Below are 14211 nucleotides of genomic sequence, written 5' to 3' on the forward strand. Positions count from 1 at the left end.
ATATAAAAGCCCGTCATGTTGGTTCGTAACGTTTGTATTGCGGAATTTTACATACATAGAGACTACTTATTATAAACTGGATTTATGTTTATGTGATAATGTTTGGTTTTGGTTTTACAGGCGAGTACAGCACTGAGTTCGCAGCAGGAGAATAGGCTAAAGCAGGTTAGTGCGACATATAGAAACGGATCAAGTTATGCACAAAAGATGAAAATAAACCGGATGAGGGAGAAGGCTGCTAGGAACATGATGTCGAATATGTCTGTGGAACAGTTAACTGAATTGGTGACATTTTATGGATTGATGCATCAGATACGTTCAGAGACAGTTGACAGAAAGATGAATGAACTAGTTGTAGAAGAAAGTTGACAGTAAAATAGTAGATTATAAGTGTGCAGAAAATTTTGATATATTTTTGGTTTGTTTTTTCTCCATTACAAATTTGATAGAGACACAATATTATCTATTTCCTTTAGTCAGTTAGTGAAATACTGATTTTTTATTTCTAGAAATAGACTTTAAGTTTGTAATCAAACCATTATCCATTAAAATGGATTCTGAACTTTATACCGATTGGAAATTTATCTTCTCAATTTATAAAGTTTTGGAGTTATTTGACGTATATAGAGAATATTTTAACTTGTCTAATGTTTTATCCAAGATCGACTTTGACTTAAAAGTGTAACTTAAATTATACAATCAGGCTTTTGAAGACTAATTGAGCAATGACAATGGAACAAAACCTATTTAAAATTACTGAGTTACCATTGGACATATTAATGTTATCCGTTTTGCAATTACAAATAACTTGTTAATGCCTAAATCAGTATTATGAATGCAATTTTGGAAACACAAATATTAGTACAATAAGTTTTTGTTAAAAATGAATTGCTGATCCCAAAGATAGAGTTTGACTATAACTGAGAATTCCATACATAAAGTACATCTAATGGAGAAAACTAGAAAGACAAAAACTTCTCCACACACAAAACTTGGGCCAGAACATTGTCCCTTGGAACGTCCAAACTTCCAATCTTCTATAAGAGTATGGGAATACTGCAAAACAGTGAAAACACAAACATATTATTAATTTTAGAAGAAAAAAGTAAAATCCAATATCACAGACATTATATTAATTTAAATTAAATTGCATTTTACGCATAAAGGAAATGTTAACAACATCATCATTATTTAACAATAGCTGTCAGCATTTTTATGCTACTGATTCAAATTAACTTCATACTAAAGGAATTACCTGCTCAAACCATACGCTTAGATTTTCATGTTGTCTTTCCATATGCTTTAAGCCTCGACTGTGATAACTTTAAATTAGCCATGTTTTCCCTTCTCTTGGCTTTCCTTGATTTTGATTTTGATTCTTCTGTGTTTGCATTTTCATTCTCCACAACATTGTCTGCTGCGTTTGCTTTTTCACCCTCCACAACATTGCTTGATGAAGTTATTATCTTGCTAGAATTAACCTTTGACTTCTTATTTTTCTTCTTATGCATACTTGCTGCAGCAAGGATCTCCTTAGCTCTCATCTTCAGCATGTATTTTTTTTGTTTGCTAAGCTTCCATTCCTCCTCCTGGTAAGGAGCAAGTTTTTTCAAGGAAATATATTGATTCAATTCCTTGTCATCCATCAATAGTATCTCAGAGGAGCCAATGCCAAATTTGTTGGGCTTTGTTTTGGCATACCTGAATCTTGTTTTCAGGTCCCCAATTGTGTCCTCGTAATCTAGTTTATAGTACTCCTCCATCATTGCCTGCCTAGCTTTCTCCAAAAGAGCTGTTTTACGCTTCCTCTTCCGACTACTACCTTCGTCGAGAATTTCCTCTATCTCATTATCACTTTCAACGACATCACCATCATCATCACTAGTAATCTCAGTCTTTTCCTTCAAAGCATTTTCTCTTGCAGCCAAAAACCCACCATCAGATCCAGATTCATCCCAGCCTTTAGGAAGCCCAAGTAATTCATCCTCTTTTTCAAAATCCGGCTTCTCCATGTCCTCTTCGTCCTCACTACAAAATTCAGGGTCAGCATCCTCTGCATTATAATACTTATCATCAAATGCTTTCTTCATCATTCTATCATACTCCTCGGGGTCAAACTCCTCTTCTAATTCGGCAGCAGACAAAGGGATAACATCATCATCATTAATCCCAGCAGTTTTCATGATCTTTTTGACCTTCTCCCGTATCTCCTGTTTCTTGACATTCTTTAAATGTTTCAACTCCTCCTCCCTTTCCTTTTGTGCTATTGCCATTCTCTCCTCTTTGCTCTTTCTCTGCTCTTTCCTTGTGTTTGTCTTTTTCCTCACTGACCCCTCCACCTTACGAGCATGACCCAACACTCTATCTCCCGGATTTTCCTGAAATCTATGCTCATACACTTCCTGCCTCTCAATTTCCATCTCATCCTCAGAAATTTCTTGAAAATCTTCCTCTCCGACATTCAAACTCTCCACATTCTTGTCTATCCACATTTGATTCTTGAAATAGTCTCTTAGAAATTTAGAATTTTTATTTGTTTCAGCATCTCTACCGAAATATTCATTCAGTTTCTCAACAAGTTCCTCGTCTTCACTCTCTACTTGGTCTTCACCTCCCTTCTCCTTCGATTTGAAAAACTCCCCTTCCCCATCTTCTAAACCATCCTTTTCTACTGCTTCAAGAAAAGCCCTTTTCAACTCCTCTTGCTCATCCACATAACTCTTCTTCCCATCCCTATTCACAAAACCCGTCTCTTCCTGATTCAAAGACATTGCCTTTTTACCCTTACTACTCTTTGATACACCTTTCTCTTCCTCTTCATCACCAAAATCCGCCCCCTCCTCAATCAAATGCCTTGCCACCACATCCTTCAAATACATTTTCTTTTTCCCCTTATCTTTCGGTTCACTCTTCTCATCATCACCTTCATCTTCACTACTATGATCCGATTCAAAAAGCTTAACATCCTTTTCCTTAAGAACAGGATCCTTCTTCCTCACTTTAATCAACGCATCAAAGAATTTCGTAGTACTCCTAGGATCAAAACTTTTATCAATATCATCATCAGATGATTCAGACTCCGATTCATCATCTTCCGAATCAATAACACCCTTCTTTTTTAATTCCTCAAAACGATGGAGATCCTCCCGCCTCTTGTTATGCTCAAACCTACGAGCATAATCTTGGTTTATCTCGATTTTCGAGATATCATCATTTTCCGAATCACTGCCACCAAAAAGGTCCATGGAAATTTCTTACACAGACAACACAAACTGCTACAACTATATCCTCTGAAATTCAAATTCCCTGAAGATAAAGTTCAATTAAGCTGTTTAGTGAAAAAAAACACTAAGCTGCTATACACGGTGTTGGTAAATCAATACAAACCCTAAAAAACGAAAATTTAGCTTCCATGAGGTGAGATTTAGAACTATTAACTATTGATTGATTAGAAAAAGTAAAGGTAAGGATTTATGTTAACAATCACGAGAATAAGAAAAAGGGAAAACCTGGATTTCTGGTTGTTTCTGTCAGCCGAAAACCAACTCCGTCAGTGTTTTCCGGCGAGTAGAGTTCAGGAGCTACGGATTTGGGGATTTAGGGTTTTAGTTTTTGAAATGGGTTTACTTTTGTCTTTTCTGAATGGGCCAGAAGGATTTGGATTGGGCTTAATATTAAAATTTATTTTCTTGAGAATTTCTTTATTGACCCCTATGGGGTGACCCAGCGAAAACCTCTAAATATCCCTACTTCGGAAATGCATTTTTGAAATATTTTTTTTTCAAAATTTTTACAGAATTTGAAAATGCATTTCCGAAAATATCAAATGAGGGTGTTTTCGGAGATGCATTTCTGAAAACACCCATTTTTGGAGGTTTCGGAAGTATACTTCCGAAAAAAGACCTAATAAACATAGCTTTCATTTCCGTCTCCTGCTCATAGTCACCCTAGGTCTCAAATTTCATTTCCTCTTTATTTTTTGTAACATTATTTTCTCTCGTTCTATGCTATGCTTTCATTTGTCTATTTTCTCTCGTTCTATGCTATGCTTCTATATATAAAAATTCACAATTTTGATTTCTGTTGTTCGTTCTGTAGCAACCTGCCCTAAAAATAAAGATTTTAGAGTCGCCACCTATTCTGAAGGGAGAATAGGAACCCTACGCAGTTTAGAGATCGGGGTAAGATTATTATAATCAGGTCGAGGAAATGTGTTAGGCACCCTCAACACTTTCCTAAGGTTTGAGCTAAGGTAACTGTTTATGGCAAAATTATAGAGGTTAATAGCTAAGAAAATGGAAAGGGGAAAAGTGAGATTGGACAGAATGGAGGTTTTAGGGAAGGGGACTCGTCTTGGTTATCCAAGTGCCTACGTATCTCCTTAGGGAGAATCAGAGTCAACGTAGTTCGGACACAGGGTTGTACGTCTTAGAATTGATTATGGAGGTGTTTGAAGGCTTTTTGAATGGCCTATCGTAGTTTTGAGATGCAAATGTTCGCAAGGTATTTTGAATTACCTTATCGTAGTTTGAACATCGAAGTATTGAAGAGATGAAAATCCGTAGTGTCGTGGTTTAGTGTGTTTTGAAGGTTTTGGGCGTACAACCCTAATTTAATATGTCACCGTTATTTGCGATGATCAATAGGTTTGATCATTATAGTTAACGAATTAATGGGGTATTGCTGGTTACTCTGACCAATAGATTCGATCGTCGCGGGCAGCAAATAAAATGTATTTTAATAAATTTTATGTTTTTTATCTCTTGTCTAATGCGACTAATAGGTTTAGTCGGATCGAGGAGAAAATTAATTGAAGGTTAATGTTTCGCCAAATGGCAGTGGGATTGGGCAAACCCTAATACTTACACCTTTATAGGGTTTTTGTGATTTAATATTAATTAAAATGAATTAAATCAATTAAATCGAATAGTCGAAATAATCGAATAATTGGGACATATTATAATCCTAACCCTAATCCTAATTTTATCATCTAATTCTAATTAAATAAACTAATTAAAATAAACAATATTAATCATTTTAAAATAGTTTAAATAATAATAAAGTAAATAAATAAAACCTGGCACCAATCTTGTGTGGTTGGCCTTTGGAGGTGCATGGTGAACCTTTAGCCCCTATACGTTAGATCTGGATCATTGGAGATCCTGTGGCATAGAACTGAGGACGTATGGTGGACATGTGGGGCAGCAGCGCGCTGGATCCCCAAGTGACTTAGTTCAAATAAAATGGTAAAATAACCCCAAAGGGGCCAGGGATCGAACTCCCATCCTTTTGGTTAAATGCCCCTTCACCTCACCAACTGCGCTGGTTTGTCAACTTGTTTATTGTATCCACAACAATTAATAAAAAGGATAAAGTGTAATGATTGAACAAAATTTCAAACCGAGTCAGCCGTGGGTCCCTGAAGAATGTAACAGACCAATGGGACGAAGAGAGAGTGCCTGGACGTTGTTGACCGGCGAATCAGAAGCCGGCACGCGCATGGAAAGAGACTTGAGTTATGACCATCCAATTAAAACACTGCGCGTGGGTCCACCCCTGTTCATCATCTTCTCCAGTTGAGGGCCAGACTTTCCTGCGGATTTTCTTTTGAAAATCGCTGCGGATTTTCTTGCGTTTTCTCCTATGCCTGGTTCTGCACTTTCGAAACCTACAAAAAACAATGGATCCACACAAGACAACAGCCCATATTTACTAATTAGTGTTTTGCGAGTCTAATGGAAGCGTTAGTTTGGTCTGGAACCCGTTGCAACCATGAAAACGAGGGAGGGCTTCTCCTAAACCCTAACAATGGTACTTCGCGAATCCGGGCATAAACGTTGCATGTGATGGTTCAAAAATCCTCTAATGGATGCTGTAAACTCAAATTGATGGTTAGATTGAAGTGAAACAAATATATACACGTAAAACGAAAGATGAGAAAAATGCTTGACCATGAGTATCATAAAGCCATGGCTTCACGTGTTCAGGGACCTGTACCTTGACTCTTGCTTACCCTCTGGTGTCTCCTGAGGACAATGGCAAGGTTAGTATGAACCTTTGATAGCTGCAACAAGGAAAACGAAAAAGTCAAGCTTTGGTGAACTTTGTGCCTTTGAAACCCTAGCCTCTTTGTCCAATCTTTTGTCCTCCTCTCCTTCTAAATGTTTTAGTATATATATGGACTCAATTAGGGTTTGAAATTTCTAAGAAAAAATCAATTATTGATTGTGAAAATATGATATGATCTTTTGCACCACATCTTTCTATTCTTGGTTCCCATTCTATTTCTTGCACTTTCCACGTTTTGGATGCCCCACAATATTGATTTGAATTAATCAAAATCTCACCAAATCCAATATAAAGTCCTTTATGATTTTATTTGATTTAATTTGTATTTAAGTGAATAAATCCATAATTAAATAAAATAAAAATCACTAAATAGGCAAGGATTGGTTTATAGGCCTCCCATGAGCCCATAAACACGTGGGGGACTTAAATATGGAGGCCCAATACTCAAAAGTTCCATAACTCTAATTTGAGGTTTCATGCCTTTTTTCAAAAATTGCTCAACTTCAACACTGCGTATCTCTCTTGATTTTAATCCTATGAAAGTGATCTTAACCATTTCGTAAATTTTGAAGGGTCCTCTAACTGATGCTTTTGGTTTCATCTCAATTCAATCTTCCATGTTCATGTATGCTTCATTTATGGTTTGATTCGAATCAAAGACCCTATGATTCGAATCATATACAAAATGTGATTCGATTCAAAGGTAACAAGACCTTCAGAAAAGTGTTCAAAAACCGTGTGATTCGAATCATGTGTAAAATGTGATTTTAATCAAATTGAGTAGAGGTGACCAGTAAGTTTGGTCCGCTAGTCTTTCTATTAGCTGGTCCATAAAAGGTGATGAAAAATGATCTTTTCTTGTTGCTTGGTTCAACCATCTATAATCAATACACATCCGTCATTCAATAATCGTTCGAGTCAGAATTAACTCGTTCTTTTAATTTTGAATGATTGTCATACCTCCCTTTTTAGGGACTACATGCACTGGTCTTACCCAAGAACTATCAGAAATCGGGTAGATCATACATGCTTCAAACAATTATAATACTTCTTTTTTTGCCTCCTCTTACATGGTAGGATTAAGTCTTTTGTGTGGTTGAACGAACTACTAGCGTTAATTCTTCTTCTAATTTTATCTTGTGCATGTAATAAGTTGGACTGATACCTTTTAGATCAGTTACACTCAAATCGAGTGCTTTCTTGTCATCTCTTAACACTCTTAATAACTTTTCTTCTTCTAATTCTGACAAAGCATTGCTAATGATCATTAGTTGTAATGGGTTCACACCTAAAAAGACATATTTTAAGTGCTTTGGAAGTTCCTTCAACTCATGATCTTTTTAGGCTATTAACAAGTTTTGTTCTTATGTCCCCTTAGTTCCTCAATATTTCTAGTTTCATTATCAACCTATGTTGCTTGAAGCTGAAGTAAACACTTTGTTACTTCCATATCAGATTCATCTTTAACTTGGTTAACTGAATTAAGAATAACTCAATCCATTGGTGGTGATGTGTATTTGGCGAAATTACCTCATGAACAAACTCATCTTAGAACCAATAGAAAAAGGAATAGTAAACCAACCTAGATCGTGGTTTTTGTGGAAGCTTTCTCTGAATAATAACACTGTATTCATTTGCCAAAGCGATGTTGTCATCATTTCTCAACTTCCACTTTCTCGATAAGAGCTCTTTCATGAATTTAGCATAAACAAACATTTGTTCGAGAGCTTCACAAAATGGAATATGACTTATATTTTTTTCATCATATCCATAAATTTTTTGAAGTGACCCACTTCCATCTCTTTCTTAGGTTTCTTTTTCAAAATTGAGTATGGTGGTTTAATTTAATCAGGTAGCTCAAGATTTGGTTCATTAAAGATTTATTTATTGGTTCTTCTAAAGGGTGAGTTTTTGTCTTTGAATTAGTCAATGGTATATCCTTTAACTTCATGCTCACTAGTTACCTCATTTTTATCTCCCTAAAAAATTTTCTCAACCTTCTCTTCAACTATCACCTCTTTTCCACTCTTTTTCTCAACCTCGCTCGATTCTTTTTTTCATCACTCACTTTTGGTTTCGAAGGTGTCATTCTATTTCTTAATTCAATGGCTTTGCAACTTTCATTTATTGGGTTATATACGACGTTACCAATAAATCCCCCACTTGAACTAACGTGTGATGTCATTTGTTGAGACAATTGATAGATTTGAATTTCTAATTTTTTATATAGGCTTTAGTGTTTTTTCATGGTGATTTGATTTTGTGCCATCTACCATAGAGTTTTAAACATGTCTTTTTGAGTTTTGCTAACCCCTGTTCAAAACTTTTTCGAGTTGCTTTCATGAAGTTGGATAAGGTTTCATCTAGAGGTGATGATTTTTGTTAAGGTGCTTGAGGAAACAGTTGAACTTCTTGATTAGCATTCAAGGTTTGATCATCGTTCACTTGAAATTCAAACGATCCTTCCAACCAGGATTGTAGGTGTTGGAATATAGATTATTCTTTCAAATGTTCGCATATTTATCTTCAGCATTATCCACCCATGGTGTACAGTTTCCATCTGCATGTCCCTCTCCACATAAATCACACCTGATTGTCTAAATTTGACTCACATTCGCTTGGCCAAGTTGAGATGCAAATAACTATTTAGAAAGTACATCTATTTGAGCTAATAATGCTTTGTTTGAATCAACTGCATGAATACCTTTTTGTTTGACCGCTCTCTCATTTGAGAGATATTCATTGTAGCACATGTTTTCAATTAGCACTTTTACCTCGTCTTCATTCTCCGTTCTCAATGCACCTCCAACTGAGGCATCTATAAGCTTTTTTCATTTGTGTTTCCAGCATCTAAAATGTGTCATCTATTCCATAGCATTCATATTATGATTCAGACACTTACGGAGTAGCAACTTGAATCTCTCTGATGCATCAGATAATGACTCAGACTCGTCCTGGTCAAAATTGGAAATTACATCTTTCCTTTCCACGAATTAAGCAATTGAGTAATACATCTCTAAAAATTTGTCTTTCAGTTCTTTCTATGTCTGAATAGTATTATTTGGTATGCGTTGCAACCAATCCCTTAGTGCAACATATCAAAGAAAAACCAAATAAACGTAATTTTACTTGATCAACAGTTACGTCATTCGGGTTGCACATTGAGCTTGTCTCGTAGAATTTAGTAAGATGCTCTCAAGAGTCTCTTATCACTTGCCCGTCGAATGCGGTTTCCTTCAAACTTGAAAGTATATAACTTTTAATATCAAAAGTTATATGGTTTGTTGGTTGAAAGCTGTAATACGGTGAACTGACTTTTATATCGAAAAATGTACGGTTAAGCATGAGTCGCCACCGACTTTTATTTTATCCAAATATTAGAAAGGCTAAAAGAACAGAAAAAAACCTTTAAAAAGAAAACTGAGTTTGGGGGGTAATTATGCAAAGGGAAGGTGTAAGGCACCCTTTGCATCCATGGTTTTCCATGGGCTCTTAATTGCTTTGCTCTTTTTTGTTTCAGAAATGTAGAAGAAGAAAGCGGACTTTAGCTCGTAAATGAGCGTAGCCATTTTGAAGATTTATGAGAAAGAATATGAAAGATTTTTAGAGCAAGGCAAAGCAATTAAGGGCAATTTACCTTATAATTTTGAGAATCTGTTCTTTTAGCCTTTCAGGGTGAAAGGGTCTATCCTTGCCATAAGAGGGCATGAAGCCTTTCATTTGGAGGTTAAAGGGTCGTCGCAATGTCGTTCGCCATAAGACTGACCCATGCCATAGGGGGGCAGGTAGTCTAAGGGAAGGACCAGAATAGCCTTCATTCGTAGGCAACCAGAGGATACCTCAGCCTTTTTCGTAGGCAACTTCCGAGGGTCGAGGTCATGTTAGTGTATCGAAGGCAGCATCATTAGGGACTTATGACCTTTGAATGAACTGAGGGCAACATTTGCTGAGGTATCCTCGTATTCGAGGGACATGGCCATTCTGCAGAAAAACACAAGGCAACAAGGCAACAGGCAGCAGGCAACAAGAGGGGTTACCACAAAAGGTGCGTGGGGGCAACAATCACGTGATTAAATTCAGAATAAGTTATCTTGTAATTAGGTGATTCTAAATCAATTAACAAGACTTGCACTCCCTAGAATTACTAACCACGCAATATTATAAACAGTATAATTAAAGCAATATGGGGAAGGGAAATTGCAACCAGCGGAGGAGAGGGGAATTGAAACCAGCGGGATATATTTAAAAGCAAGAATATAATAGAGTTAGGGTTTAGGGTTACCGATACTCGTAGCTTTGGCAATTGACAAACCCTGAAGATTGGAAAAAAAAGAATAAACAAAGAAGGGGTGAATGCATTATCGGTTCGAAGGCAAATACAGTTAACCCTAAAAAACAAAAGGATAAAGAATTTAAATAAATACATAAAAAAAAGCAACTTAGCTTTGATTGATGAAGGTTGATGGGCAAAGGTTTGCCTTGAGCCTTAAGCATTGACCCTGACCATCAGAAAATTGGCAAAGAAAGAGGAAAGGAATGAATGTAGGAGAAATTCCACGTGCGAGGTAATTAAACCCTAATTAAACGAACTAAAAGATAAATAACATTAATAAAAAAAGGGTTTAGAACTTAGCTTCGTTCTTTTGACGTAGCGCATAGTCGGAGCGTATCGGAACAGTAACCCTGAAAAAATTGGCAAAGACAGACAAAAAAGGAAGTGAGTGTAGAAAGAGTCCATTGACTTTTGGGGACGAAACCCTAATAATATTTAAGGCAAACAAATAATTAAATAAAATAATAGAGTCGGGACTTAGCTTTGTAAAAGGTGTGGCGTGTGATCGGAAGGTGTCTGATAATAACCCTGAAAAATGCACCAGAAAAGAAAATTTTCAGTGTAGGGTTAATTCTCGTGAACCCTGATTCGGACACAAGTTAGCCATAATTAATAGAATAAGGATAAGTTAATTGTTGGTTTTCAACCCAATTAATTGAATCGGTTAAAATCGAGTTTCGATTAAATTACCTAATCCTAATATTTATTTTATCAATTAATTAAACAAATAAATTAGGCAAATTAAACTAATTTTAAAATATTAAAATAGAAATTTAACAATAATAAAAATAATTTTTTAATATTTATGTTTTTTAAGAGAAGGAAAAAAAGGAATTTTATAACAAAAATGTTAAAATAAAGTATTAAAAGAATAGAATAAAATAATAAAAAGAAAATTATATTATAACAAATAAATAAAAGAGAAAAGTTAGAAACACTCAGCTTTTATCCAGTGTGGTTGGCTTGTGAAGTCTATGGTACGCCTGCGTCCTCAAGAGCGTTAGATTTGCTGGGTGCTGGATCCAATGGTGAAGACTCTAGAGTGTATCGTGTGCGTTCGCGAGTGTGCACCACCAGATCTACAGCTAGTTAATAGTTTAAAAAAACAGAAGTGAGGCGCCCCAGCCAAGAATCGAACCCAGTCCTCATCAATGATACCCCTCCGCCTTGCCTATTGCCAACTGAGACAAGAGAGTTGTTTGTTTTGTAGCTGCAAGCGGAAGATAATATATTAAAATCGAACGGTATAAATTTAAATCAAAAGACTTGCGCGCCTTCCCTGGTTTTGGATTGGACCAACCATTGACTGCCACACAGTCATCTTCTTCGTCCCCAGCAGCCAGCATTATTAGCTACGAATTAGCTTTGGATTTGCGACAACATTGAACGTGGCTAAAGCACCTGTTATCAACAAAACTCATACAAGCCGTATAAACCAAAAATAAAACCATGGTTAGCCTCGTCTCACCCTCACGACGTCAAGCATGACTTCAATTTAGCCCAATTTTCCCTGTATCAAAAAAACCTAAAACAAAAACCCTAACCTTCATCAATGGTGGTTCGCGATAAAGTCACGCAAACATCGAATTAACCGGCCAAAAATACATAATACAACACGACTAACAAGATTATATATTCAATTTATGCATATGCTTCAGAAATCAATGAAATCGTAGAATAAAACACATGGACAAACCGATGGATCTGACAGGGCGTTCTTGCTGCTCCAGGCCTTGGTTAAGGTTACAAAACGATCAGTGATGCTTTGGGAAGATGCTTGGATCTCTCAATCTCCTTGAATCGACCTCCAACTTCGAATTCAATCTCTCACCTTTCTTGCATACTTTTGACTATGAATGCATTACTCTGCCTGCGAAAATTCTTCTCCTAGTGCTTTGGACAAGTTGTCTCTTTATAGGAGAATAGATTAGGTTAACAATTATGAAAAAAAAATCCCTTTGAATTTTGATTTGTATGTTATGGAAATTTGATTGAAGATTAGTTTGAAATTTTCCAAAAATAGCTCAAATATTGTTCATCTCTCTCCAATCTCTTTTGCACGTATTTGATTCCAATCTTTGGCCCTTTTGATTGATTAAAATTGATTGGGAATCACATATTTGATTAAAAACTAATTTTCCATATTTATATGATTTATTCAATATTTAAATGAATTAAAAAAATTCAAATAAGGCTAAATACCCTTTTTGGTCCCTTAAGTATACCTCGGGGTTCATTCTGGTCCCTTATCTTTAAAAAGTTCCAAAGTGGTCCTTTAACTGTTCAAAAACGTCCACGTTAGTCCTTTCCGTCCATTTTTTTCTAACGGCGTCATTTTTTGCTTGTGTGGCGTCTGACGTGGCATTTTTTGCTTGTGTGGCGTCTGACGTGGCACTAGGTCATACTTCAAGGTGTTTAAAATTAAGAAAAAATATTCCAATTTTTTTATCATGTCTAGATTCGAACCGAGTACACCTTACTTACAAGCTATTGTAACTAACCACCACGCCACTTTACAATTGATGCTAACTATTTCATTCACATTTGTTATCAAGTTTATTATTTCAGAAAAAACATTAAAATCACGTTCATCTTCATCAGAACAACATCCAGTCTGCAACCATTTTCAACATCATTTACAACAGATTGCACTACAAAGCTATCAGCTAACCATAGAAAATGCAAGATTGATTTGAGATTCATAAACCTAAAAAAAATTGGAATAATAATCAATTATTTACCTTACATAACCATAGAAAATGTTATATTTGAAAGGGAATTGACACAGAAGATCAAAAGGGGATGGAAACCGAATTCAAAATCGTGCCTTTTTGCCATTTACGTTGAATTTCCAACAACAGAGCTACATCAAAAATCTTGAATGGTTCCCATTGCTAGCCTTACTCAACAGAATTACGATAATGTGTATTCATGGAGGAATGCTTCTTCTAGTTCCAATAACTCGTCACGGTCTCAATGGAGTGAATAAAAGGATACAAATCATTGGTAGAAAGAAAGTTATCTCAGAAAAGATGCAGATTTGGATTGTAACTTTAGCTCCATTTACAAATTGTGTATTTCTTTTGGCATTGGAGGATGAACAAGAAGAAGAGAATAAAAGTGAAACCCACCTTCATTTTGAAATGAAACCCAAAATTTTCTCTGTAAAATGAAACCCACCTTCACAGTAACAACGATGAAAATAGGGATCAATTTTCGGTCCAGATCTGCAAATAAATTGGGGCATTAGAAATTGATTTCAATGATGAAATCACTCTGGGTTTTGAAGGTGAAAGTCAATTGGGATTTTGAGGTGAAAATCAAAATTGATTTGAGTTCTGTACGAAAAAGGTGAAAATTAAAATAAGGTTCAGCAAGAACAATATATGGTTCAGCAAGAACAAAAATGGTTGAAAGAGATGAAGTTAGATCTAGGTTTTATTTATGTTTTCTAATTATTATTTTGTATTTTTAATGTTTGATTGAAGACTGTAGAATGAAAGTTTATATGATTAGTATAACTGATTTGAATAATAATCATCAATTGTGAACTACTTTAGTGGTAAGTTACTAATCAATGCAACCTAAAGGATTTGGGTTCGAATCTTGTCAAAGACAAGAATTTTAGAATTTTTTTCCAGAATTTTAATGACTTTGAAGATGTCACATGCCACGTGTACAAACAGGTGCCACATCAGATGCCACTAGTGCAAAAGTTAACGCCGTTAGAAAAAAATGGACGGAAAGGACTAACGTGGACGTTTTTGAACAGTTAAAGGACCACTTTGGAACTTTTTAAAGATAAGGGA

The 14211-nt window shown here is 35.7% G+C and overlaps 1 protein-coding gene across 1 annotated transcript; it reads right to left on the bottom strand.

The window, feature by feature from the left end:
• Positions 1-888: 888 nt before the first annotated feature.
• LOC131634167 (uncharacterized) lies at positions 889-3829 on the bottom strand. The gene is made up of 3 exons (XM_058904823.1): positions 3510-3829; positions 1256-3306; positions 889-1056 (listed from the first exon to the last, which is right to left on the bottom strand). The coding sequence occupies exon 2, from the start codon at positions 3243-3245 to the stop codon at positions 1281-1283; it is 1965 nt and encodes a 654-aa protein (XP_058760806.1). The 5' UTR covers positions 3246-3306; positions 3510-3829; the 3' UTR covers positions 889-1056; positions 1256-1280.
• Between the last annotated feature and the right edge of the window lie 10382 nt (positions 3830-14211).

The sequence above is a fragment of the Vicia villosa genome, unplaced genomic scaffold (genome assembly GCF_029867415.1).
Source record: "Vicia villosa cultivar HV-30 ecotype Madison, WI unplaced genomic scaffold, Vvil1.0 ctg.001245F_1_1, whole genome shotgun sequence".
In the NCBI taxonomy this organism is placed as follows: domain Eukaryota; kingdom Viridiplantae; phylum Streptophyta; class Magnoliopsida; order Fabales; family Fabaceae; genus Vicia; species Vicia villosa.